General features: G+C 52.4%; 7 protein-coding genes across 7 annotated transcripts; 4 read left to right on the forward strand and 3 right to left on the reverse strand.

Annotated features, from left to right (window-relative positions):
• Positions 1-226: 226 nt before the first annotated feature.
• Positions 227-1,113, forward strand: J4E84_005474 (uncharacterized protein; the record flags this gene model as incomplete). Its single annotated transcript, XM_049388071.1, has 2 exons — positions 227-513; positions 627-1,113. 2 exons carry the CDS (start codon positions 227-229, stop codon positions 1,111-1,113), a joined length of 774 nt encoding a protein of 257 aa, XP_049244311.1.
• Positions 1,114-1,720: 607 nt separating this feature from the next.
• J4E84_005475 (uncharacterized protein) lies at positions 1,721-2,416 on the reverse strand (the record flags this gene model as incomplete). Its single annotated transcript, XM_049388072.1, has 1 exon — positions 1,721-2,416. One exon carries the CDS (start codon positions 2,414-2,416, stop codon positions 1,721-1,723), a length of 696 nt encoding a protein of 231 aa, XP_049244312.1.
• A 4,260-nt stretch (positions 2,417-6,676) lies between these two features.
• Positions 6,677-10,978, reverse strand: J4E84_005476 (uncharacterized protein; the record flags this gene model as incomplete). Its single annotated transcript, XM_049388073.1, has 1 exon — positions 6,677-10,978. The coding sequence occupies one exon, from the start codon at positions 10,976-10,978 to the stop codon at positions 6,677-6,679; it is 4,302 nt and encodes a 1,433-aa protein (XP_049244313.1).
• A 1,099-nt stretch (positions 10,979-12,077) lies between these two features.
• On the reverse strand, positions 12,078-12,697 carry J4E84_005477 (uncharacterized protein; the record flags this gene model as incomplete). Its single annotated transcript, XM_049388074.1, has 2 exons — positions 12,078-12,519; positions 12,606-12,697. 2 exons carry the CDS (start codon positions 12,695-12,697, stop codon positions 12,078-12,080), a joined length of 534 nt encoding a protein of 177 aa, XP_049244314.1.
• Positions 12,698-13,500: 803 nt separating this feature from the next.
• J4E84_005478 (uncharacterized protein) lies at positions 13,501-14,869 on the forward strand (the record flags this gene model as incomplete). The annotated part of the gene is made up of 6 exons (XM_049388075.1): positions 13,501-13,828; positions 13,893-13,998; positions 14,056-14,097; positions 14,167-14,466; positions 14,524-14,662; positions 14,720-14,869. The coding sequence occupies 6 exons, from the start codon at positions 13,501-13,503 to the stop codon at positions 14,867-14,869; spliced, it is 1,065 nt and encodes a 354-aa protein (XP_049244315.1).
• Positions 14,870-15,871: 1,002 nt separating this feature from the next.
• On the forward strand, positions 15,872-16,219 carry J4E84_005479 (uncharacterized protein; the record flags this gene model as incomplete). Its single annotated transcript, XM_049388076.1, has 2 exons — positions 15,872-16,058; positions 16,119-16,219. The coding sequence occupies 2 exons, from the start codon at positions 15,872-15,874 to the stop codon at positions 16,217-16,219; spliced, it is 288 nt and encodes a 95-aa protein (XP_049244316.1).
• A 4,393-nt stretch (positions 16,220-20,612) lies between these two features.
• J4E84_005480 (uncharacterized protein) lies at positions 20,613-22,078 on the forward strand (the record flags this gene model as incomplete). Its single annotated transcript, XM_049388077.1, has 3 exons — positions 20,613-20,867; positions 20,985-21,626; positions 21,677-22,078. 3 exons carry the CDS (start codon positions 20,613-20,615, stop codon positions 22,076-22,078), a joined length of 1,299 nt encoding a protein of 432 aa, XP_049244317.1.
• Positions 22,079-24,649: the final 2,571 nt, after the last annotated feature.

The following is a 24,649-nucleotide window of genomic DNA, read 5'->3' on the forward strand; positions in this document are numbered from 1 at the left end:
GCACGCTCCGTCTGCTTACGTCGCTAGCGCTGTGCCAAGCCAGCTCCGAAGTTCTTTGTGCAGGTGCGACCGGGGCGACTCACAACAACAACACCAACGACTCACAACAACAACACCAACGCTACTGACCGTGCCGGCAACCTCTTTGTCGACCTCGTGCATGCAACCAGCCTCTAATCCAGGCCCATCCTTTCTAACATCTTCAAGTGTACAGAAGCTCTGCAGCATGGCTCTCCAGTCCAGCGACCAAGATCAGGAGCGCAAGTCCTCGCCAACTGCCACTGCACAGCCGGGCGACGGCCGCGCAAGTACCCCGGAAGTCGCGTATGTCAAGCCCTCGGATAGGGAAACTAGCTACACGTCAAGCGCCTCTGCGCCTCTCCCGTACGATGGTGGCGCGCCTCCCCTTCCCGACGAGCCTGTCCCAGACGACGAGGACGATGGCTGGGAGCCCAGGTGGGAGCCCAACGCAGGCGCCTGGTACTTCCTAAACCGCAAGACGGGTCTTTCGCAGTGGGAAAATCCACGCGTTCCGACCGCTCCAACCCACAGCCTCGGCTACGACAGGTTTGCTAACTATCATCTTCTTTTCGTGTCTTTCCCAGCCTAATACGTGCACTCTACAGAAACCCTTACGCTGGCGCCGCTGCACTGTCATCAAGCTCTGGCGCGCCGGGTACCAGCCCACCACCAAAGCGCAAGTGGGGCGGATACAACCCCAAGATCCATGGCAGCTTCGACCCCAACGCCGACTACGCCAAGGAGGCAGAGAAGGAGGAAGAGGATGCAGCGCAGGCCTCCGCTGCTGCAGCCTCCGCAGCTCGCAACGCGCTCCTCCCTAGCAATGACTATACTACAACTGCCCAGTTCAACCGTTTCAACGGCAAGCAGCAACAAGCTGGTCAAGGTCCTGAGATGCACAACGATGAAAACAAGAGTCATCGCCAGATGAATGCCTTCTTCGATGTTGATGCCGCTGCCAATAGCCATGACGGACGTAGTCTCAAGGCAGAGCGTCGCTCTCAGCACCTCAGCAAGAAGCAGCTCAAGGAGTACAACGAAAAGCGCCGAGCCGCAAAGGACGCGAAGCGCCGGGCCTGGCTTCTCGACTGAGCGTGTGGGCGGTAAGAAAGAGAGAATAGCAGTGCAGGTTCCAACGTGTACTAATGCAAGCTAGGCATGGGCAGCACCCTTGGATTGATAATTACATGTCTATCTGTCAAGGTAGGGTCTCACGTCTGTTCCGGTGCCTTTGGATGCGATAGTATAGCATGATGGGACTGTGCGTCTTCGCTCAGCGTCGTGGTATGAACCACACATGTTTTACATGAGCATGATGACTGCTCATTGTGTACTCGAGCGGATGACCAATGATGAGAGCCAGTCTACTTTCTTGACTAGGTGTCTGGATACAGGTGGCATTGCCAGCAGGAGTAAGCTTCTAATGCTAGTAGTCACAACTGGAAGCTAGCAAGGTCTCATACACTTCAGTGCATGACCCATAGATACAATGGCATTTTTGTTGCCTTGTTCATCAACCAATACTGCTCTCTTATGCTCCGCGTTTGTCTTTCTAGACCTTGCCCTGGAACCGTGGCTGTCTTGCACGGGCCTGCGCCACGTGGAGCCCGGCCTTGCCATGAACCCCATGCCATCATGTTCCTTGCAGGTCGCACGCCGTCAGTAATATATGTATATTGCGGCCAACGATGCAGCTGCTTCAGCCACCCTTCGAGACGACATCCTGGGTACTCATGTCCGCCATCTGCTTCCGAACGCCTTCCACTGTCGGTTCAGCTGCGACCTCTTGCGCCGGTGCATTGCTGTCTTGGGCGCGCTCCGCTTCTGCATCTGCATCATCCATGTTGTCGTCTGCGTCTCCGGCTTCCGGCTGGCCATTCTGTCCAATGCCATTCTCCAGCTCTTCTACGGCTCCGAGCAGCCAGTCTACCACGTCGTTCTTGTCGTTGATCTCCGCTTCGTAGACCGCATCGTGGCCCGCTCGGTTGATGATGGTGACGTCGGCGCCCGACTGTACTAGGAGTTTCACGCTTTCGAGGTGGCCGTTCAGCGCAGCCCAGTGAAGGGGAGTATTGCCTGCATCGTTGACTGCGTTTAGAAATGCCGGTTCGGGCTTCTCTGCGCTTGTCGAGAAGAGCAACTTGATAATATCTATGCTAGTCAGAATGCCTTTCGACCACGCACGACTGGAAATATTACCGTTGTGACCGTTGGCAGCAGCATAGTGCAGTGCGCTATTCTTCGAGTATGGGTCGATGGCCGCAGCGAACAGTTCCGCCTTCGATCGCTTGGTCTGTGTTGATAGTTCGGAGACGTATGAATCAAGCTCGGAAGGTTCGTTTGCGCGCGCCAGGTACAAGACCTCGTCTATCGCATCTTCGTCTAGTCCTGCCATCTCTGCTTGTCGGCCTGCGCTTTGGGGGCCTCTGTGCTTCCGAGTAAATATTTTCTGACAGGTCTGCCCAATGAGGAAAGCGGGGGCGGGGTGCCAGTAAGCCTGCTGGCGGCTAGTCCAGAACAGGCCGTAGCTTTTGAAGGACTTCTCGGGGCTGCAATCCACCGTTCGCGGCCGATGCTGCACCTGCCCACCCATCACTCTACATATGCAAGTGCGCACGCTGCCTGGCCATGCACTATACTCAAACAAGGCGTTTTACCTCCTTATCTTCCTCTCATCACCGAAATCTCAACTTGATACTGCACCCTTACTGCAGATCCTGCACTGTTAATGAGAAGGTATAGCAATCAATCTATGGAAGCGCTAGAAGGTCAATACGCATGCACGAACTATGACGTGCAGCAATATGCTCTAGCTTGTCCTTGACTGTCGGTGTCTACCGACTTACATATTCCGAGTTGCTCCTGGCTCGCTTGTGCATTTGGCAGAATCCTTCCCACACCGGCTTTGACAGACTGACACAACGACTGAGCACCAGCAGAACCGAGAAGACGTTCCTCTCTAAATTTTACTCTCGAAACCTTCTTCGATTATCATCTCCTCGACTAGTAGGAAAAGGGTTGCGAACAAAACAGCGAATGGCTATCGCATGCATTCGGGTGTATGATGCTACCTCTGAAGATCATTGGCTTTTTGTTGCAGCATCCAACTCACGATTCGGTACTTATTTGATACAGCTGAGCGTTCGGACGTGTGGCTGTGTCACAATGGGGACGGGAAGCTCCCACGCCACATTGAAATTACCCGGTTGCCGTCTTGTGTCGGAGCGGTAAACTGGGTTCATATGAGCCTACTTTGGTTATTCTACTTTGTTGAGAAGCAAGACAAGCTGAAGCAGACCTAGCACGCAAACGGAGTTCCCGGCTTCGCTTCTTCCCTACATGGTCTCATTCGTCTGCGGCCTGCAGAAAGAAACGTCTACCTATGCGGCGTACGTCATGAGAGTGTCGGCTCGCCTACACCTGCCACTTAGTAGTCAGCTTCCCAAGGCAGGTCGGCTCGACTGTTTGAGGGTGTTCCCACTCAAACCTTCATCCTTCCGCTAACCCTTGCCCAAGCATAGATTGCGCAAGGTCCGTTGTGTACCCTGAACCTGGTCTTCCCGCGCAAATCCAAGATCCCAACAGGCTTGGGCAAGCAAGTACCTCGGAGACTGCACTACGCGTCTTGCCGAGGCCGTTTCAGAGCTTCTAATCGGATTCCCACCAATCGCACTCGACAGAATCGGTCCGATAGCGAACGTCTGATCAGAAATCTCCCAATGTTCAATCTAGAGCGGAAGGATTGTACCACTATTAGGTCGCTCCTTAGATCAAGGCCTGGACATGTGAAAGGAGAGATTGTCACTGGGATCGGCGCGGACCTTAATATCTACCTAGATGAAGCTGGAACATTGTCCGTTCGGATCAGAGCCGAACCTAGTCATGTAAGATTACAACCACTCAGGCCAAGCTGATATGAATAGGCGTTTAACTTCAGAGGCACTCCGCAATTGGTACTCCGCATCGGCTTCTTAACGCCCGCTCGTTCGCTTCAGTTGTTGAAAATAATCAGGCGTATCGCTTGCCGAAAGCAGACATCGCCCGAGAAGTCACCCTAGTGCACAGCGTCGCCGCGATCCTGGATCGGCAACGTCCATCAAGGCATGCGGCGCCGTGCGATACACATACAGTAAACTGGAACAGAATAGATCTTCAGAGAGGTAGCCATATTCGCATTCATTGCCTGATATGGAGCCTCCTGCGTGGTCACATAAGAAACCCGAAATGTTCACATCGAATTACCTATTTTCCACCAAGATGACAACAATCGAGTACATTGCAGAGAATTTGCATGCGGCAGCAGCCGATCGAGCAATCTCCAGAGCGGCACCATAGATACACCCGCACTGCTTTCCAATTCACGCCGCTTTAAGCCACAAGTGCTATTGGTCTTTCGTGGACGTTCTCAAAAGTTACTTTACTTTTTAGCCTTCCCACGCCGCACACTAAATTACCCCGCGGACGTGAAAGTCGTAGCGATGCCTGCGCTAAGGATTGTGCAAGGGGGAGAGGCGGCATTTGGACGCCACTACATCGATAGTAATTCCTGCATCTGGTCTGGTGCAGCCAATGTACCGATGCTCGACTAACGGAAGCCGCGTATCACCTTTCGGAGGTGTGGGTATCGCAACATTAGCTCTCGGCTCACATTACCCTGCTGCGCCGCGTGGCTGCATCAATACCAACACTCCAAGCCGTTTGTCGACAAGATTCGAGGAGCTGTAAGGATTCCTTCGACGCCTCCAGCTTCCAAATCCCTCTTGTGTGGCCAACGTAAAGGTCAGCAGCGCATTTTATCTTATGCAAGACATCGTGTCATACATGGGTGAAGTATGCTACATCTCCACTGAGGCTCGGTAAGCCCATAACGTCTACGCAGATGTCGATCGGTGTGATAGGCCGGCTTCGGGTGCCGCTAGCTGCTCAAATTGTTGAGAAGGACAACGTACCATTCCAGAACATCCACTTCAGGCTTTCAGAGAATTCACTCACGGGGTCCATGTCTTCAACGCTTAGGTCTGAGGGGTTTTCTTGACATAGATCCTGCAATATCTCTTCCTCGGATAGGGTCACGCTAGCTCCCTTGCCGGCTAGCCAATGAGCTAGCCACGGCATGCTATCCGAAGGCAAGACCCTTCCACTGCGGCTGTCACTACCGTCATTGCCAGCCAGACGGGAGTTACTCCTACCGCCTAACTTACCGATAAGGCCCCCTCTCTTATTCAACATGACTCGACTATCGTGGGCTCTGTTCTTCCGATCGCTTAACAAATCGCATCTTTGAAGAGGAGTCATGATAGCTCCACAACAAAGGCACTTTCATTCGGTTTAACGCTAATTCTAAACGGCGGTGCGCCCTGATGAGCGCTGATCTGGCGGGCCGGCATAGAAGCTTTCGCATCATCTCAACAGCGGGACATGGATAGACAGGGACCTCAAGCGCTCTTCGCGATCCTTCGCTTGCGGAAGAGAGCGCTTGCACCCACGGGTTTTTGCTCAAACGAAAGATGGACATGCACACTGCTTGCTCTTCACATGCCAATACTGTCGTGTGTCTAGCAAGGGGGCGTCAACATGCTTTAGCAGGACAGCTACACTTGTCTTAGACTTGATTGCAGTGCCTTAGCGGACGGAACGGGTGACATCCATCAACGGGGCATCCGGTTCAGGTTTGTTGCTCCATATCAGCATGCCTGTCTCCCTGCTTTCATTACCATGGCGGCCCATCACTTGCTCTGTTGCGTATTGGGTTTGATGGCAACCGTGGCCGCTTCTGACTACGGTCAAACACAGAAGCCAGTAACAGACTGACGTGCGACATTCTCTCACCAGGGCAGTCACGCGGATCGTGACACTGGAACCGTAGACATAGCGGGAAGAGGGGCATGTCTTCACAGTAAAGCTCTGTGCACAAGCTCCCGAGCTCCTGGGCTCATTGAGTGATCTTACGTACAAACAGCCGTGCTTGCGCTGCCCACTACGTAGCATGCGAGAAGATCTTTCGGGCCGTGAACAAATTTGCATGGCGATTATCATGACAGCAACTGCTACGTATGCCTTGCAGTCGTTCCGTTCGATAGCATGCATCAACACGGCCCATCTTGGCTTCGCCTTTGGCACAACAGATCCTTCACTGTGCCTAATGGCGTGGCGCATGCTTGTGCAGCTCACTGATGCATGGTGCTGGTAATGGTAGAAAACGATACCAGAACCGGACAGATCTTTGATGATATCCACACTCGCTCATATACTTGTCTAAATGCACCCTGCCGATGCACGAAAGTACAACGTCAAAAGGTTCTCAAAGCACGCACCCAAGTATGCACAGGAATTAAGATGGCATATGCCAATACGAGGCTTTTGATTATGCACATGATATTTCAACGCCGGCAAGGTGATGGAAGCGCTCTTGTACCGTGTATGCTACGCTAGCTGGACAATCGTCGATGGAACAGATAAAGAAAAGAGAAAGAAAGTCGGGCCCTGCGCCGCGCTGTGTATCTGGCGAAAAGTAAAGCTGGTGGTGGTACATGTATCCGAAACGCCTCCTGCACCTGATGTCATGCTACATGCATTTTCGTGTCATGTCAAACGCCTGATACCATCATCTAAGAAGGAGACCTTGGACAAAAACAAATTGAACCAACAAAGACGTTTACTCCTCAATGAGAGCGCCTAAGATCAAGCTCTGAATGACAAACTCCGCACATGTAATCCTCACCTTATGCCCGTTCACTTCCCCTTTGACGAGAAGCTCTTCTTGCACTTCAGTCTCATCCCTCTTCCTTTTCTTGGCCTTCTTAGTCTTGCCATTGGCGACAGGCTTCTCGGTACCGAGCAGCATTGCGGCAGCCTCTGCGACACCGCCTTCGCCGTTGTCCACATATACCCAGTCCCACTTGTCGCTAGTGAGCATATCGGATGCGCTCACAAGATCGGCGCAGCGACCAACTGTAGCAGACCCCAGAGCGTGGGAGAGGAATACGAATGGCTGTCGCTTTTCAACTTCCTTTTTCGATTTGCCGGTGATAAGAAGGACACTCTGGCCTTGGAAGAGAAGATCACGATCTTGTATGATTTGGGCGAAGGAGACGTCCTCGCCAGCCGGGTCGTAAGGAGCCATTGTACGGGATCGCACGACACCGTTCGGATCGAGGAACTTGGAAACACCAGCGGGTAGAAGGTATCGCGTAAAGGGCGCAGCGCGAGATGCGTTCAGCGAGTCATGAATCCAGCGAAGATGCAGACACGGGACATTGAGGGCGAGTGCTTGAATGTACTTGGTACTGCGAGAGTGAGAATCAGAGATGAGGGCGACGAAGCCCAGGTCTCTGTATGCTTGCTTAAGCACCAGTGCAGCAGACCCCTCGATAGTAGAGGCCGATCTACGACGGCTCTGAGATGATGTTGGTGCCTCACTGGGCTCACTCTCAAAAAGCTCGTGGAAACCTTGTTCTAGGACTTGTCCGCCGTTGCTCTTGATTTGCCTAGCAACAACCTCTTTGTCCACGTCTGCTGCAGTAGAAGTAAGAACAAAAGCCATGTTCGCAAACACGCCACTGCCGGATCGGGCGGTGGATGCCACAGACGCGGCACGTGTGGTAACGTCTTTTAGTAGTGATGGTAGTCCTGTTCCTCGTCGGCTGAAAGAGGGTGTTGTGAATGGATCAGCAACAGGAGTGCCGAAATGAGAAGCTGGCTTGGCTGGCGTGATGGCTGCAGAGAAGTTGAAGGATCGATCGCGAAGTCGCTTCCAGAGTGAAGCGGTTAGGTAGATCTTACCCACAGGCACGGATATGTGCTCCGCTGGCTGCATTGCTTTAACTTTGGGCAAGCTCTCCCGGGCGCGTTCTTCCAGAACAACTGTCGTATATCCGCGTTGGTCAGTAACGGGAAACTCTGCACCACTGAGGTCATCGATCCTGTCCTTGAAATCGACAACGACATAAACGTTCTTCTTCATACCGAGTTCATCAACCTTGACTTGATCACCCCTACGGAGACTCAGAGCACGGACATGCACTGCATCCATTGACGTAATGTTTTCATCGTCGAAGCGGATCTGCAACTGACGGGCAGTGGTCTGACCGATGCATGTGGCAGGATAGTAATGGCTGCCTGGCCAGGACGCGAAGACCCTGTTTGGCACAATGATTTCCCCTGGTGGGGTTGTGACACGTTGCGACGGAGTTTCTAGTGGCATCTCGGCATTGCTCGAATGGGGTGCGGAGCTGATGGGCTCATCCGGCTCAACAGCAGCGTCGAGCATCTCGACATCGGCTGGTCTATCGACAACTACTTCCCGAGGCTTCGTAGGAGTGAGTGGAGTACTTTTACGCACCTCCAAAGAAGGCTTTGGTTTTGCTGGTGAATTCACCGGTGAAGACAGGCTCTGCAAGAGTTCTCTGGATACTGGTTTCAACGCGCCCTGCCTCTCCTTCTGGGCTCTACTGGCTTTTGGCAAGATCTTTGACTTTAAAGATGTCGTTCGTTTGTATGGGGCCTGTACCGCTTCTCTTTCACGCGTAGCGGCCAATGCGCCCTGATCCTCCCGTGCCTGAACTGACACAGTCGGCGGAGTGTCCTCAGGCGCGTGCTGAACCTGCTCGAGACGGGGTGATTTGGGCGGCTCTGTAAGTGCGTCCTTGTCTGTGGTCGGCTTTGGTGGGCTGCGAAAAACACCACGCTTCGCTGTGTATGTAACCTTGCGCCTTTTTGTAGACGGAGGTGCTGGTGAAGTCGGAGCCATGAAGGCGTCGCAATCGTCATCCTCAAGACCACTCAACCGTGGCATTTCGATATCTTCTTCTGGTACTGACTGCTGTGTCTCGGGTAGATTGTAAATGTCATCAATAGAATGGATACGATTATCTCCACGGATCACATCGCTTCCATTGTCTTTTGAGCTAACAGGTGCCGCCTTATTCGGCTCAGACAGGCTATGTTCTTCCTGGGCGGTCTGAAAAGCCTCTGTACTGTTTGTCTCACGGAGTACAGCAGCGTCGTCCCCTGTGGCTTCAGCAGACATGTTATCTGTGAAAAACGTGGGTTGCGTCTCATCGAGTGCGTCAGTCTCTGGGACAGTGTTTTGACGTCGCATGCTCGGTGGCTTGGGTGGCTCCGTAGTCAGATTTTGCCGTGATAGATCGCCATCGCGGATGCCATCCATAGATTGATCTTGTTCAAAGGTTTCCGGAACTTGCTGGTCGGTTCCCATATCCACTTTGCCGGGTTGGACGAGATCAAGCTCCTCATCAGACTTTTCACCTTGGAGTTCAATTGTAGCGTTGCCCTCGAGCTCCTCATTTGCAAGCGGTAGGTCTTCGTCCTCGTCCATTACGGTGTCTTCTTCAATGGTCGGTGTCGCAGTGTCCCGGTCAGCTGCTCCCTCTACGTACTCGTCGTAGGTGTGCTCATCGTATTCCAGATCGCCTTCTTCTGCTTCTGCGTCTTCGGGTCTCAGGAGTGGAGGGCTGCTGGGTACGCGCTCTTCCCCGTCGGGGACCTCGTCGTCATCCAGGCTAGACTTGGGTGGCATGGGGGGCATTGATGAAGAGATGACCTGACTCGTATATCCGGTCTTAGTGGCCATGGTAGTCTGGTTGATACTGTATTGATTCATCGATGGTGACGATGGAAATCGTAGCGATTTTGGTCGCGGTACACTATCGAAGTCTGCGGTCGCATCTGGTTGCGAGTCCATAACAGCAATTGATTCCTTGCTGCTAGGTGGCTGATTTGTGTCTCGTAGAAATCGCTGTGTATTCTCGTTCCGTAGTTGCGACTCGTGCTGCAGCTGCGAGGAGGGAATTGGTTGCTGGGTAGAAGTTCGTGAAGTGCGGTGAGGGTGCGAGGAAGTCTTGGGAACCTGCACACTATTGTCGTTGCTATTACGTCTCACTCTAGTCCGTGCGGTATGGGCCGCATTCTGTGACGACCCGTCGGGCAATTGTTCGGTATTGTAGTCTTTCACCCCGTTCCCCACTATGGGTTGTGACTGCTCGTCCATTGTCTCGTCACCGTCATCCGGACATTCACTATGTTCGCCACCTCGTGAGTTCCTCGACTTGACGGGCGATGGTAAACCGACATCCGGTACGCGCTTCCTTCCGGATCGCGATACCAATGGTGTCGGCACCGAGATGTGTGACAAGGAGCTGGCAGCCCGGCGATGGGCATGCTCCCTTGCCTTCTGCGCCTTCACTTTCCGAGACAGCTCTTGCCAGCTATCCTGGTCTATGGGCACGCTCTGCTCATCTCCTATAGAAGGCCTCCGCTTCTCCTGCGATTGCTTCATTGTAACGTATTCTGCTCGTGGTTCGCTGGATGATCGTACGACGGGATCAGATTTGGGTGTGTCGGGGCGCATGGCTTTGATAGGGCTGGAATAGGCGGGAATTGGACTGGAGTGTCGCAAGTGGCTGAAGTTGGGCGAAGGGCGCGTGAAAACTACATCTTCTGCAACACCGCCCACAGCGGGCGAGGTAGGCGCCTGGGTGTTGTTGAAGGCCTGTGTTAGCGAGATATGCTGTAATCCGCCATCGCCTCCATTGTCGAAAGCCGGAAAGAACAGCGAGGGTGAATCAGCGGTGGCAGGCGTAGTGTTTGTCCGCACGGCCGAGCTGAGCGTCTGGCCAGAGTTCCCCCTGTGCCTGTCTGCCAATGCCGGTGTTTGGAATTTGAGAGGACTTGTAGGCGCCATGCTATTCTGCGCATAACCGTCGTCGTCGGCGTCGATTACGGTAGGGCTCGTAGGCGTTGGCATGTGCTGGTCTTGACTCGATGCAACTATGTCCATCTCATCTGTAGGCAGTTCGTCGCCATTGTCGTCGTCGGAATGGTCCACAAACAGCGATTTAGGAGGATTGACCTCTTTGGCCTCGCTGGTATATATGCCGCTTGTCCATGTCTTCATCATCTGACTGTCCGGCTGGGTGTCGCCCGGCGCGTCCATCATGTTGAAGCTGTGGTACATCTTGAATACGCTGTCCCCGTGTTTTATGTTGCCAGTGGTTGTGGGCGCGCTGTGGTGGGTGAGTAAGGCGGCGGGCTTGACATGTTTTGTGGTCGCGGCGCGTCGTGGGGAAAGAGCGCGGTTGAACGGGGAAAGCACGACGGGCAGGTGCAGAGAGACGCAACCCGTGTGCTGGGCCGAGGGCAAGGCTAAAGGAGCGTGGTTGCCTGAGTGCGGGCTCTCAGTCGATGTGGTGAAGCGGAATGGCTTGTCGCTGCAGGCCCGCTGCTTGAGAGCCTGGGAGAGTTGAGATGGGTCCTGGTGTGGCGTCAGTGAACTCGAGCGATCGGCGGCCGGGGTCAACACGCTATCCAGACGCGACGCAGACGACGGATACTCACATCGTAGAAAAGATCCCCAAGCACCGTGGGAGTTTGCGAGTCCTCCATGGCGAAAGCTCATCTTTGAGTGCACTTCACAGCAAGGCGCAGATGCTCACTGTCTTCCGTGGTTACTGCAAATCAGCCGTGGCGGCTACGCGCCAATTAACGCGTGGTCCCGTGCCAGTCAGTGACATCTGGACCAAGCGTTGCGCTTTTCTCTTCGCCGCCTTGGGTTTGACAGGCGCATTGGTCCGCGCCTGTATTAGACTGCCATCTTCCATTGCTTACTGACACTGCGTGCCGTGCATTTCTTCTATTCGTCAAGGTCTGTCGGTTGTCCAGATGACACTCCCTCGGCTTTCGACATGGTCGTATTCTCATGTCCTCAAATAGTTTGATAGACTGCTGCCGTTCGCGCGCTCGTCTGGAGAAGAGCAATGCCGGTTCTCCACACGCTCAGCAAATCACCGCCACCTGGCTCAGTGCCTGGTCACGAATATGCAAAGAAAGAAATTGTCATTCATTTGACATATGCTCTGTAGATGTTGCTGGTACTCTTGGTCATCCTCCAAGAAATACACTTCTAACCCTGCGTATCTCTCCTCCCGCAGTCCCTCCGTCTCCTCCTCTACTGTCTCGCTATTCTCCTTCATCGCCACCACCCAGACCGCTTCGTTTCTCTCTTCACCGCCCTACTGACTCCATCTGAGTGCGATCGTTTATCCGAGGAAAGTGTAGTAAAGACCCATGACGACCGTCAATCCGACAGCGGTCCATCCGGTTCGGATGACTTGTTGGTTCTTGAATCCGATACCCACATCCCACGCCAAATGTCTCAGGCCGTTGAAGCTGTGGAAGAAGAACGGGAAAGCAAAGAAGGCCTTCACTCCCATCTTCACAGCCGCGGGCCATGCAGCAACGGCCGCCACCATTGACTGTGTCTCGAGATGCCATCCAGTGTAAGGGGCAATCAGGTAGGCGATACCGAAGAGGTAGAGGGAGCCGGAGAGGGTAATTCCCGTGATGCGGTTGAGCGACGAGGCGTACCAGGTGATTTGCGGCTTGTAGATAGCCAGGTGGGGGGAGACGGGGCGGTAAATGCGCTGCTTCGCGAGGATCTCGGCTGCTTCGGACTGCGAGGCGTGTTCGGTCGCCGCGAGTCTACATTCTCCATTGTTAGCATCCGCGGGCGCATGAGTATAGGCGGTACAAGTGGTGCGAGGAAGCTCGATGCTGCTATGACATACCTCCGCTGGACCATGCGTCCCGCCGGTTGTACCCTCAGACTAGGCGCAGCCGCCCGTCGCATGCCAAGTTGGAATACCCGCTGAGAAGCCATTGTGCAGTGTCTCTGATGCCAATCGACAGAGCCGTCAGATGTCGTGTGGTGGTTGTCGGCCGTCGATGATGCGCAGTGCCGCCAGCCCAAATCTTCCCGATTCCCGAGGTCCCCCTACCGCCCAATCAGCAGCCCAGCATTACGCGGCTTAGTCACGTACTTGGCGGACACCCGATATTTTCTCGCGCGCGCCCTGCCAACTTCCTTTCCTTCACGAACCTCGATATCGCCGGCAAGGAGCGCTTGACGTGCTGAACTGCGGGAGTGACGGCCTATTTTGTCTGCTGGCGTTATGTCAGTGGATGGGGCTCAGGAGGGATCGGAGAGGGACTGCCTGTATTAATCGCTTGTGTTGACTAAGACTATGTCTGCACGAGTTTCATATCAAGGCTACATATTGTGTTTTTGCGTGAAATTTGTAACCTTTCGACACGAAGGCCTCGACACAACATCTGATGCGAAGCTTGCGAAGTGATGAGATGCGCAATTCCAGCATTGTAGCGTCGAGCTTTCCCATGCCGGTCGACCCATTTGCCCATCATTTGAAGCGGGCACGTGAAGGCGCTGACGGGTAATTCCTGTCATTACACTCGTCTTGTGCCTACGATATCGTCCGAAAATGTAGGCAACAAGGCAATATGGGTGTTCGATAACGCTTGGGTCGAGGCATTGTTACCACGCTCGGTGATTGCAAATTTTCTTCTACTTCAACTTCGTCCCGCTGCCATCGCAATAACGTGACCTCTTTCGCCCATCGTCACACCTGCAGCAATAACATCAACACACATTGACTGAAGAACCCCATGGCGCCTCTCCGCCAGATCTCTAGCGCCGACGCCGGGCTTCCGGCCGGCTCGTACATCTACAAAATCATCTCCACAGCGTCACGACAAGATCCTCTTACCTACTCTTTGACCGATCAATTGGCCTGCATATCTTCGGACGACTCGTTGCGTTTTCATAGCACCGACTTACAACCTGATGGTGTGATCGCAAACGCAAATGAAAACATAACCTGTCTGGAAAGAGCGAACGATGCACCCAGCAATGTTGTCGCAACAGCAGGAAGAGACGGATTGGTCAGGTTCTGGGACAAGAGGAGCAAGCAGAAGGTTTTAGAAATACAAAGTCGTGAGTGATGAGATCCTTACTAGGTAGCTGGATGCGAGGGACGTGAGGCTAACAATCAGCACAGCACACAAGCTTGTCTCAGCACTGGTGTGCGACGCCGAAAATAACTTCGTTGCTGCTGGTATCGAAAACCCAGAAGACGGACCGACCAGCTCGCCGGTCTACATATGGTACATCGCCACAGCCCTCGTCTATTGGTAGCATTAGTATCACTAACCTACCCTTAGGGATCAGCGTAGCCCTGCAGCTCCTCTCCGATCCTACGTAGAGTCGCATACTGACACCGTGACAAACCTTGCTTTGCACCCATCGCACCCAACTCTACTCTTATCATCTAGCACGGACGGCCTAATCAACATCTTCGACACTTCTCAGGCAGATGAAGATGATGCCTTGTACCAAGTTGTGAATCATGGATCAGCCATTGCACATGCAGGCTTCATGTATCCTGGCACAGACATTTATGCAATCGGTACGGACGAGACAGTGAGTTTCTTTGCTCTACAGAGCCAGAAAGAGGAAGAGGAGGAACCAACTCCGAAGGTATGGGGCGACGTTAGGGCAGGATTAGGATGTGAGTATGTCGTGGATCTGGCATGGGTCGGACAACAAGCCTGTGTTGCTGCAGGGAAACATAGGTATGTCTTCCATCCGTGGTGTATACCAAAGCGATTACCAGTATTAAGTGGTCACAGCGAGAATCTTCTCAACCTCACACCGATCGACAAAGGTACCAACGGACCTCTGGATTACAGCTTCGATCTCGACAAGAGCATATCCTTCCCAGGCGCCCACAGCGAGGAGATTGTCCGCGATCTCTTCACTGATACTCATGTAGGCACAATCTCGTTGCAATATGACATCACGTTCTATAGCTGACATATATGGCAGACAAACACAACATACACATGCGGCGAAGATGGACACATTCGTGCTTGGAAACCCTCAGAAGAGAGTACCATGGACGTTGATGAAGGATCGGGATCAGCGAAGAAGAGACGCAAGGACAAGAAAGAGAAGGCAAGGTTCAAGCCATATTAAGATCTCGCAACTGCACTCTCGCGACTACCTCCGACCACTGTTGACATTGGAAAGAGCAAGTGCATATGCGCTGTTGTAAGACTAGGTATGTGCCGATGCAAATCTGCAGGCATCCACAATCAATACTACTGCACAGTAGTTTTGTATCGAACTAGAACTTCCTTCCGCTCAGAAGCATTGAGTTTCTTGCAGTCTAATTAAACTGTGACGACACGTGTGCTAGCCGTGACCTACGAGCGACTTTTCCATGTAAGCCGACTCAAAAAATGGCAAAAACCCAGAACTTTCGAGGTTCATCGAATTCATGAGGCGCAATGTACTGTCGACCTCGGGAGGTCACGACTCGCTTGTGGCTCGCCGCCCTCAACGGAAGCTAACGTTTCACCCCAGCCACCCAAACAGCATGACAGTTTCATCCCTCCTTACCCTCCCGCCATCATTCCAACGTCTCGCAAAGCGCCTAGAAGGTCTAAGCGACCGTTCCTGTATGATCTGCGTATCGTCATATGCCTTCAAGGGCGCCTGAGCGCCAAGGTATCCATTCCCTTCACGCGCCCGTTTCCGCCATGCTCGAAGCAGGTGTGTGGCCGTGTTTTCCAGGCCGACGCAACCGATTGTGTTGTTTTGTGTTTGTCTCGTGTGTTTTCTACCGGTGGAACTTTTGCGTTGGATGAGGGAATTGGGGCAGATGCAGGATGCAGTACGGGTGTTGCGGCCAGGGAGAGCAATGCATCGTGAAGTCCTCGCTGGGCCGAGGCCAACATCTACGCCTGCGGAGTTTCCTGAGGCAGCGTGTATAAGAGGGGCCTGGTACCGCGCCGAATAGTAGCCTCATCAGCATCTTCAACCACAGTCTTCTCTACTACTCTCTACTTCGCTCTCTATCCAATTCTATTCCTTCCGCTGGTCGGTTCTTCATCATCAATAATCCCTTAACATAAACACTATTACCGACACCTTCCAACCCACCAGCCAACCAACTCAACCAACTCAACCGCAAAAATGAAGTTCACCATCTCCGCCATTGTCCTCGCTCTCTCTGCCCTCGCAGCTGCCAGGCCTCAAGGCGCCAATGACAACCGTCCCGTTCCCGAAGGCGCGTGCTGTGTCGCAAACACCAGCTTGAAGCAGGATGTGTGCACTGTCAATGGACAGAGCGGCCGATGTGTCCCCGACAGCGTCAACAACTGTAAGTACCCCAGATATCATGATCCATAAACGAGCCTTCGGAGCTAATCGCAACACATAGGCGGCGCCCAATTGACCTGCATCGAGGACAGCCGATTGAACTGCGACCCCAACACCCTTGAGAGGGGCCGCCCTCTCTGCCGCCGCATACAGGGCGCGTAAACGATTGGCGATTGGTTTCGAGTTTGGGAGAACAGTAAATGTGTTTATATTATAAAGATCAGTATGAATTGGGTTGGACTTAGTAGTGGTGAGAGGGGCTGTGGTATCCAGGTCCGATAGTGGTACAGGCTACATCGGCTGACAATGAAGATGCTGTTTCACCTTGTTGGTTCTTTCTGGGTGTTTTCGTGACGATCTGCTGTAGTGTTTGTGGACTTGGAGGTTGTGAGAATTTCCGATGAGCCTCTTGACACTCTCGTATAGTTCACTGGCGTTCTCTTCATGATCTAGTACGAACTCGCGACAAGTCGATATGAAACAATTTAGCTGCCAGATTGCTGCTTTGTTCGTAATTTCCTGAAACAGCGAATAGTATTGCTATATAGCCGTGGGGGTACGTAAATATATGCATATACACTGCATTGTTGTTCATCCCCAACCAATCTTCACTGCTCCCTGGTCACTTGATACACATCTTCTGCTTCACACACGTGTACGCTGCATAGGTTCCTGCTGCTAGTTAATACCTACGCATCCTTATTCTTGCTGTGCATTAGCCCCGACTGTTCAGTCCGTCTATCCAAACGAGAATCAACTCCGCAAGGAACAACGATAGCACATCAAGATTTCTGCGACAATCAGACATGCCCGGTAACTGGATCGATGGCCGCATATCAATACGCCTGGATGATGCTCTAGCAGCTGCAGATCGGCATTTGGCAGAAGATAACGAGCCTCAACGGCCTGAGACTGTGCGTGACGAGTTGAAGGAGCTGTTTGGAAGCACTGACCTGAGGAGACTTTCTTATCGGCCGCAACCCCACTCATCTACTTTCGCAGCACCTGAGATGTTGCCCAAACCAATTCCCGAAGAAGAGGATGTTAGCTTCCAGACTCTCATGAGCAACGCAAAACGCGTACTGCCCAACAGAGTTTGGGCAAAGCAGGACAGACTTGGTAGAGAGCTGACACGCCAAGGCATAAGATTTCTCACATTGGTAGATGCTGCGGCCTGTTTACCGAAGAAGCACTGGTCATGGACTGTAAATGAGGCAGTTAGCACACTATACGCAATCAAGGATCGTTGCGGAGAAGTAATGGAGAGCCCATGGTATCAGAACCTTAGTGACACTGATGGGCTGCACGAGAAGGCCAGAATCCTTCATCTAACACATAACGCTAGAGCTTATGTGTTAGTAGTTCGACTTACCTTCCTTCTCTGCCGTCTGGAAGGCAAGCTCATGGCTGAGGTCGACGCTGATGTGGAACGCAATACTTCGGCTCTCGGCGTACCGCCCAATTTCGATATCTTCGATGAGTTAGAGCAGCTGGAACTACGCATCAAGACGCATCAAGACGCATCAGGACGAGTGTTTAGAAGCTTTCGAAGACTGTGCTCCGATGGAATGGCGAGAGGAACCGATCCCGGTCGAAAAGGTATCAGCTCCTATAGAAGGTCTCACTGATGCCGACTGCGCCGTATGCCAGGACACGCTTACACCACCAGGCGTGGTCACAGAATGTCAACACAGCTATTGTCGCATTCATTCGGAGCAATGGATTCATGCTGCAAGGGGAAATAGGCATCTATGCTGCATCTGTCATACGGAACTCTTCCCAAAGCCCAGCTATCGGATTAAAGATCCAGAAGATGGTCGCAACTACCAACATGAGATGGATTGGTGGGAAAAGGCGCTGAGCAACGTGTGCGTTGTAAAGCATTTGGCGTTATGGCTGGAGCGAGAGCAAGAACTTCAAATCACGTACGAAAGAGAGACGGTATAAGTGCATTCTGTCTTCGGAGCGACACTGGGAAGCCGTCGGGTTTTGTGCATGATTCGGCGCCGGAAGCAAAGTTTTTGTCTTCATGGCTTGACCGAGGATGACCTGAAGTACAACAGACTATTGATAGGAGCATCTGTCAAGGCCGAAATAGTTCATGTAGTGAAGTCGGTATGCTTGATGGGATGATCATGAGGATGAACACCATCGCGGAGGAGAAGTCTGTGACCGGCATGATTGTGTGTGTGTTGTGGAAGCAACGAAGACACTGCAGTGCGGTCAGTTTATATACTCCCCCCTTTGACTTATCGCTGTGTGCGCGGAATTCGAAGCCTATAGTTTAGCATCGCTATCCTACAGTACTGCGATAACCTAGAGGCGACCTAGAGACGACGAGCTAACTACACCTCCCGCATTCTATACGACTTATACGCGAGGAGATACTCTACGAAGAGAGAAGTATCGCATCTCCAAGAACCTTTGATGACATGCGTAATGAAGCTGAATAGTCGGGAATGGGTCTGTGCCTACGGTGTTGCAAGAAGGACCGAACATGATTTGCCGTTCGTCGACTAGAAGTTTCCACGTCTCGGCGGTACTTCCATGGGAACCCGGATGAAATGCAGAGTAGCGAATGTGCAGGAAGTTCCTACGGGTGTTGGTTTGGCGGCTGTTCAGCTGCGTTCTGTGACGCGTCAGGCTCGCGTTCGTATGACGTCATCGACTGCGATACTCCGCCGGTCACCCGGTATCCCTACGTAAGGTATCCCTACGTGAAACGCCAACGGTGCTAAAAATTGGAGAGATCATCTGGAATGACAGCTGACGGCTGGGCAAGAGGCTCGTCTGTCAGAGCAAGGAGGAATACAGAGTGTTGATGAGATTGTTCACCGTACATTCATTGATGGATGCATTGCAGGGTTTCTGGTAGCGCCAGGGGCTAATCGATAACGGTCACCTCGGGAACGCGACACTTATTTCTTAACGGTACCTGCTTCACACGAGGGCGGTCCCACATTCAAGACTGGTTCAGCGTGCGCCCGTGCAAGACATTACTGACATAACGGCTTCATTCCCGCTCTCCACCCCAACCCTGAAAACTCGAGCAAAGTTGTAAGTCTCATGCAAAGCGACATCGGAAAGCACCCTTCCAACGACAAAGTCATGTTTTCGTCAACGTCTTCTTTATTCAACAACGCGGATGTCGGCGGCCGCACGAAGAGAACAGAACCAGGATATCCAGTGCGCGTTTACCCAATTGACAGCAAGCCCATAGAGTAAGTTTCGTCTACCATAGTATCATCACTTTGAGTTCAACATAATTGACAGCAACCTAGATTGAGCGAGGAGTTCTGCAACGTTAGTCTACCGAATGTGCCTTTCTTTTTGCACGTTCTTAACAGTAACAGGAGCTTTGCTCGGATGTACCGCTCGATTCAACAGGCCGATTTCAGGATCGTAACGCTGTCACCGAGAAATTGCAGCGAATGAGACCAGACTTTGCATCCATAAATGTGACTTCGGCCGTGTCGAGGTATGTTCCTAGAAGTGGCCCAAGTGGTAATCAGGCTAACACAGGAGTAGTATCGAGATCATAAATGTCGAGAGACGCTCAAAGCCGTGCGCACAGCCACCGACAGCCGCGCAAAAAGATGAGCAGATTTCAGGCTTAGTTACTCCACCAGCGGATGGTAGCTCTAATGCAGCCTCATCATGCTCATCGTCAAATGACTCGGAACATACCGAATCAGATTTCGTCTCTGCTCAAGGGGATGACGAAGCAACAGTAGCGCAAAGCCTAATCACTGAATCCAATATGTGGAGCGTTGTTGGCACATCAGTACCAAGTTCCAAGTCAAACTCTCAAAATGAGGCATCACTATCTATTGTCTCACCAGAAAGAGCACAGAAGGCGCCTTTGTCGCAGCTTCCACCGTTGACTCTTCCCCCAGGTGGGTTTAGGGCATCTGATAAGTTATTGTCGGAAAACTTCGATTTCACATTCACTCAGCCTTTCAAGCTCTCAAAACCAGGCTCGACCACAACGAAACGTAAATCTTCATTGAAAGAACATACAAATCCGGACGCCACCAGGTCGGAGTCATCAGCGCAGGATGCTGCACCGAAGCCGTCACCACCTCCCTATCCTTCAGCATCATCTTCACAGGCTCGGCCTGCCAACACACTCGCTGCATCTAGCGAATTGGTTCTCCCTAAACCTGCGCAAGATCAGCCCTCAGCAACTATTGCCGAAGAGGATAAGCCCCAGATTCGCCACACTCCATTACAGAGCGTTCCGGGCCCGAACTCACGACCGACTGCAGCTTTACCGGCCAGAAGAAAACCAGCAACACTCACAACATCTGGAAACCCCGCACCGCAAGCGCCAACGACGCAGTTACCGGCCTCGTCATCCTCTATATCCCGCACATCAGCGAAAGCCCCCACGATGCAAGCGCCAGCAACGCAAGTTTCGGCAATGGTTTCTAAATCATCGGGGCCTGCATCTTCATCGCTGTCGCAAGCCCTCCCTAAGACAGCGTCTCCAGTCCCAAAAAATGGTGCTGCAGAGAGTAGTCGTACAGTCTTAGCATCCGGCCAAGGAGCTCGCATGGCTCAGTCATCCAGCTCATTACCGCTACCAGTGAAGGATGATCGACAGAATTTTGAATTGGATCTCAATCTCATGGACAGTCTCGTCCCGAACAAGTTCCAATCTGATAACCCCGATGCGACTATCGAAGGTGTCATGAGAGATATTGAGCACGCACCGTTGCTATCGGCCCCTGTAGTCGCTCAGCACGCGAAAGACTTGGTCCCGCAATTCGGCTTCATGGGTAATCACCGGGATGAAGCAGGACATGCCGTTAAGCTGTTTCACAACACTAACGTGCCTTTGTCCGCATTCATATGCGGTGTTCAAGGAAGTGGTAAGAGTCATACTACAGCTTGCATGCTCGAAAATGCTTTGATCCCATCCAAGCACCTCGGCCGCTTGGAAGCGCCTGCTTCTGCACTAGTCTTCAGCTATGGAAGTTGGAGCACCGGTGGTGCAGGCTTCAGCGTCAGCGAAGCTGTCCATCTATCTCGTGCGCGGTCCGCTTTTCCTGGGCACAACGTACGAAGAATTACTGTGTTGGTCTCCGCGCACAATGGAGCTATCGGAAGTTACTACGAAGATCCGTCTCGTAACATCCGCGTGATTCCCTTCAAACTCAACGCTAGGGCTCTCGACATCGCCGGTTTGCGTGCTTTGATGGGTATTGGAGATAAGAGCCCCCCACTCTACATGGGCCAGGTCGAAATGGTACTCATGAAGATGTCTGCCACGAACAAAGATGGGCGACTCGATTACAAGTCGTTCACCAAGGCAGTTCAGAAGATAGATCTAAACGAAGCACAATCGCAAGCCCTCAAACAACGTTTAGCGATGCTTGAGTCCTTCCTCGATCTGGACGGCAAGGCGGTGGAGCCAGATTTCCTTCCAGGCGAGATGATCATTATGGATCTGTCCGATGCCTTCATGTCATCGAGCACAGCCTGTGTTCTTTTCAAGCTGGGCTTGGACCGCTTTCTGGAGTCTCCCGTCAAGAGTAAGATGGTAGTCTTGGACGAAGCGCACAAGGTACATGCTACAGATTCTTGGCCAACGAGCTTTTGCTAACGAAACGCTAGTATATGTCCGATAGTCCAGGATCCAAGTTTCTCGCAGACAGTCTCCACCATACCATCCGTGTGCAGCGGCACTTGGGTACCCGTATGATCATCTCCACTCAAGAACCGACCGTGTCCACAGATCTTATTGCGCTTTGTAACATGACCGTCATCCATCGCTTTTCGAGCCCTACCTGGTATGCCGCGCTCAAGAGACATATCAGCGCGCTGGGCGATGACGACAAGGCTCTCATGCAGCGGATCGAGGGATTGGAAACTGGAGAAGCGCTTGTGTACTGTCCGAGCACTGTACTCGCGAAGAATGACGACGGAAGCTTAGTGAAGGCTACGGGCCGATTGCTTAAGGTCAACATCCGGAAAAGGATAACGCAGGACGGCGGCGAGTCGATCATGGCTGTGTGATTGGTTGTGTAAATTCTATGGTTGTACTAGCGTAGTTCAGACATGGCTTCCGGGCGTTTTTGGCAGATCGTATAATTATGGGAATGTGTCACAGAGATCACAGTCAAAATAGGGTGTGGGGATATTGAATGGCATGCTAGTTGTGCTTCTATTACCTTTTAATGGCGAGCCGTGCTACAAGTAACATTTCTACTCCCAGCGTGCGATTCAACGGCCCATGGTCCACTGGTACTGTTGCGTTTGGAATCGTGACTTGATATCTCATCGTCTTGATGGACAGTAGTCTTAACCACGATACGCCCGGCATTCTTCGCAAGTTCCTCCTGGCTGCTGTGCGCATCACCCCAAAAGAGATCTCGATTATCGCCTTGCGGTCGTATCGATGAGCTGACTACACTCTTCATTCTTATGGTATCGGACGCTTGTTTGACATAACCTTGCGCGTTGTAGGACGGTTTCGACGCGTTCGAGCGCTTGCGAACCAGGATCGCAAATGCGGGGGAACATCCGATGATGACAGCTAGGTATACCGTTAGTTCAGATTACAATTGTCAGGTCTCCAAACAGAGCATACCCATAGCACACTCTACAACAGTCCAAAGCAACAACCACTTAGGCTCAGGTGTAGTCGCTCTGCCACGATCGTCGACTCCGAGTTGTACAACACGAAGCGTGGCGAAAGCGATACATACGAAGCCGCTGCCGAACAGCACGAAGACACCAATCTTCTGTTTGCGTGGTAGTTGGAGGTTCCAAGTCAGTCGGATTGGTAGAAACATTACTGTCGCTGATCAGTATTGCGTGGTGTAATGTTAGAGGCTATTTCAACATACTCGCGAAGTCGGTAGCGACGTCTACCGAGTATGCGAAATAAAGACTGAAAATGATTCTGTCGTTCTCATTTGGGGTGCCAACACATCTGCCTTGCGCATATTTGGTCTTCAGATCATCGCACGTAAAAATGCTGCTGAAAACGCTGCCAATCCATGACTTTCGGAAGTAAGCCTTTGCATCCTGGACACGAAACCGATGTGAGAAAGAATGACTTACGATCATACAAAACGAGACGATAGCCCACCATATCTTCTTGTACACACCAGGAAGACCGGTCAGCAGTTTACGGTAGAGTGTCAACAAAGACATCTTAACCGAAAAAAGAAGTGTGTAGAAGCACATCTGGCCTGCTACGATGAGTTTTATCATAGCCGCAGTATCTTCTATCATTGTCGCGTAGGGTTTGGCCTGGCCTCCCAGGACTGCGAACACCCGGAACATAGGCCATACTGCCATCAGATAGCATGTCCACATTGAGACGAATAAAGCGAAAGCAAAGTAGATGAAGAAGTCCGAGAGCTCGAATGATCGACGTTTCAAAACTTGGAGCGTGATGCGAGAGAACACAAATGTTGATGTCAGGACGAGCATGGCGGCATTTGCACGCACCAGCTCGTCCCTCGTGATAGGTGTTTTTTGGGGTGCGGACATTCGAATTGAGGCGAAATCGATAGCCAAATGGATTTACAAGTCCTGGAGAGCATCGTTCCAATCGAAATACAAATGTCGGGGGTTCTTGGAAGACTCGGAGAGCTCTGCGGCGTGGTTCCCGGGTCCCTGGGACAGCCAGTATCAGGAATCAATGGTACCTGATGATGTACGTTGGCCAAAACCGATAAGTGGACTCCTTCCTCAAGGGCGCTGAATGTCACGGGCAAACCCTGTCCATGTTTGGGCTTGCCGTCCCAAGCATCCTACGTCGTATGTACCCGAAAATGCGATGCGATCTAGAACACAAGATCTCAGGCTCATGAACAAAAGCTTTCTTAGGCTAACACCGGCAGAATGAGCCGATTAGGCTGGTGGAAGAGATTACTGCGGCTTGTTACATTGTCCGCGTGTGGGCCCTAGGAGCGACCGTATTGAGCGTATGTAATGAGGATTGTACCGCGTATCTGTGTAGGGCTTCCGACCGGTGGCGGCCTTTCATTTTGCGCTCAACGCATGAAGGAAGCGAGAAAAACTTCCCCAGAAAGGTAATATGTCCTGGCGGATGGGATGACACTTGCGATGGCGTGTCTGGGTTCTCATTAACCAGATTGCTGGATCTCTATTGTGGATTCTATTGGCTACCTGGCGTCCAAATCACATACTGCAGATGTAGAGTGCGGGCCCATCTGGGCATGAATCCATTGAAGCGGGAACCTAAGGAACTCAGGATCGTTGCGAGGAAAGAGAAGCAGCTAAGTGGTGCCGTTCATCAGTTGCTATTCCGGCAGCTGACCAGTTGATGCATCGTTGATAATGCCTTCAGATAGATGGTGACGCGATACAGGCATGGGATCGTGGTGCCGACAACGTCGTCCATCCTCGGACGGCAGGCTGCCGCCTCGCCGGCCAAGCGCCGCTTGGCGTTCAGGGTCCCGCATGTGCACATACCTGCGCCAAATGCCGCACCCGTGCACCAGCCGACCGACTGCCCGCGTGAGTCCGCCCAGATCACCCGCCATATCGCTACCAGGTCTCGCCGAAGAGGTTGGTTCGTGGATTCGTGGACACCGTTCTCTCTTGCCACGG

This window comes from Alternaria hordeiaustralica, assembly GCF_023758085.1.
Source record: "Alternaria hordeiaustralica strain BMP 2776 chromosome Unknown scaffold_9, whole genome shotgun sequence".
Lineage (NCBI taxonomy): Eukaryota > Fungi > Ascomycota > Dothideomycetes > Pleosporales > Pleosporaceae > Alternaria > Alternaria hordeiaustralica.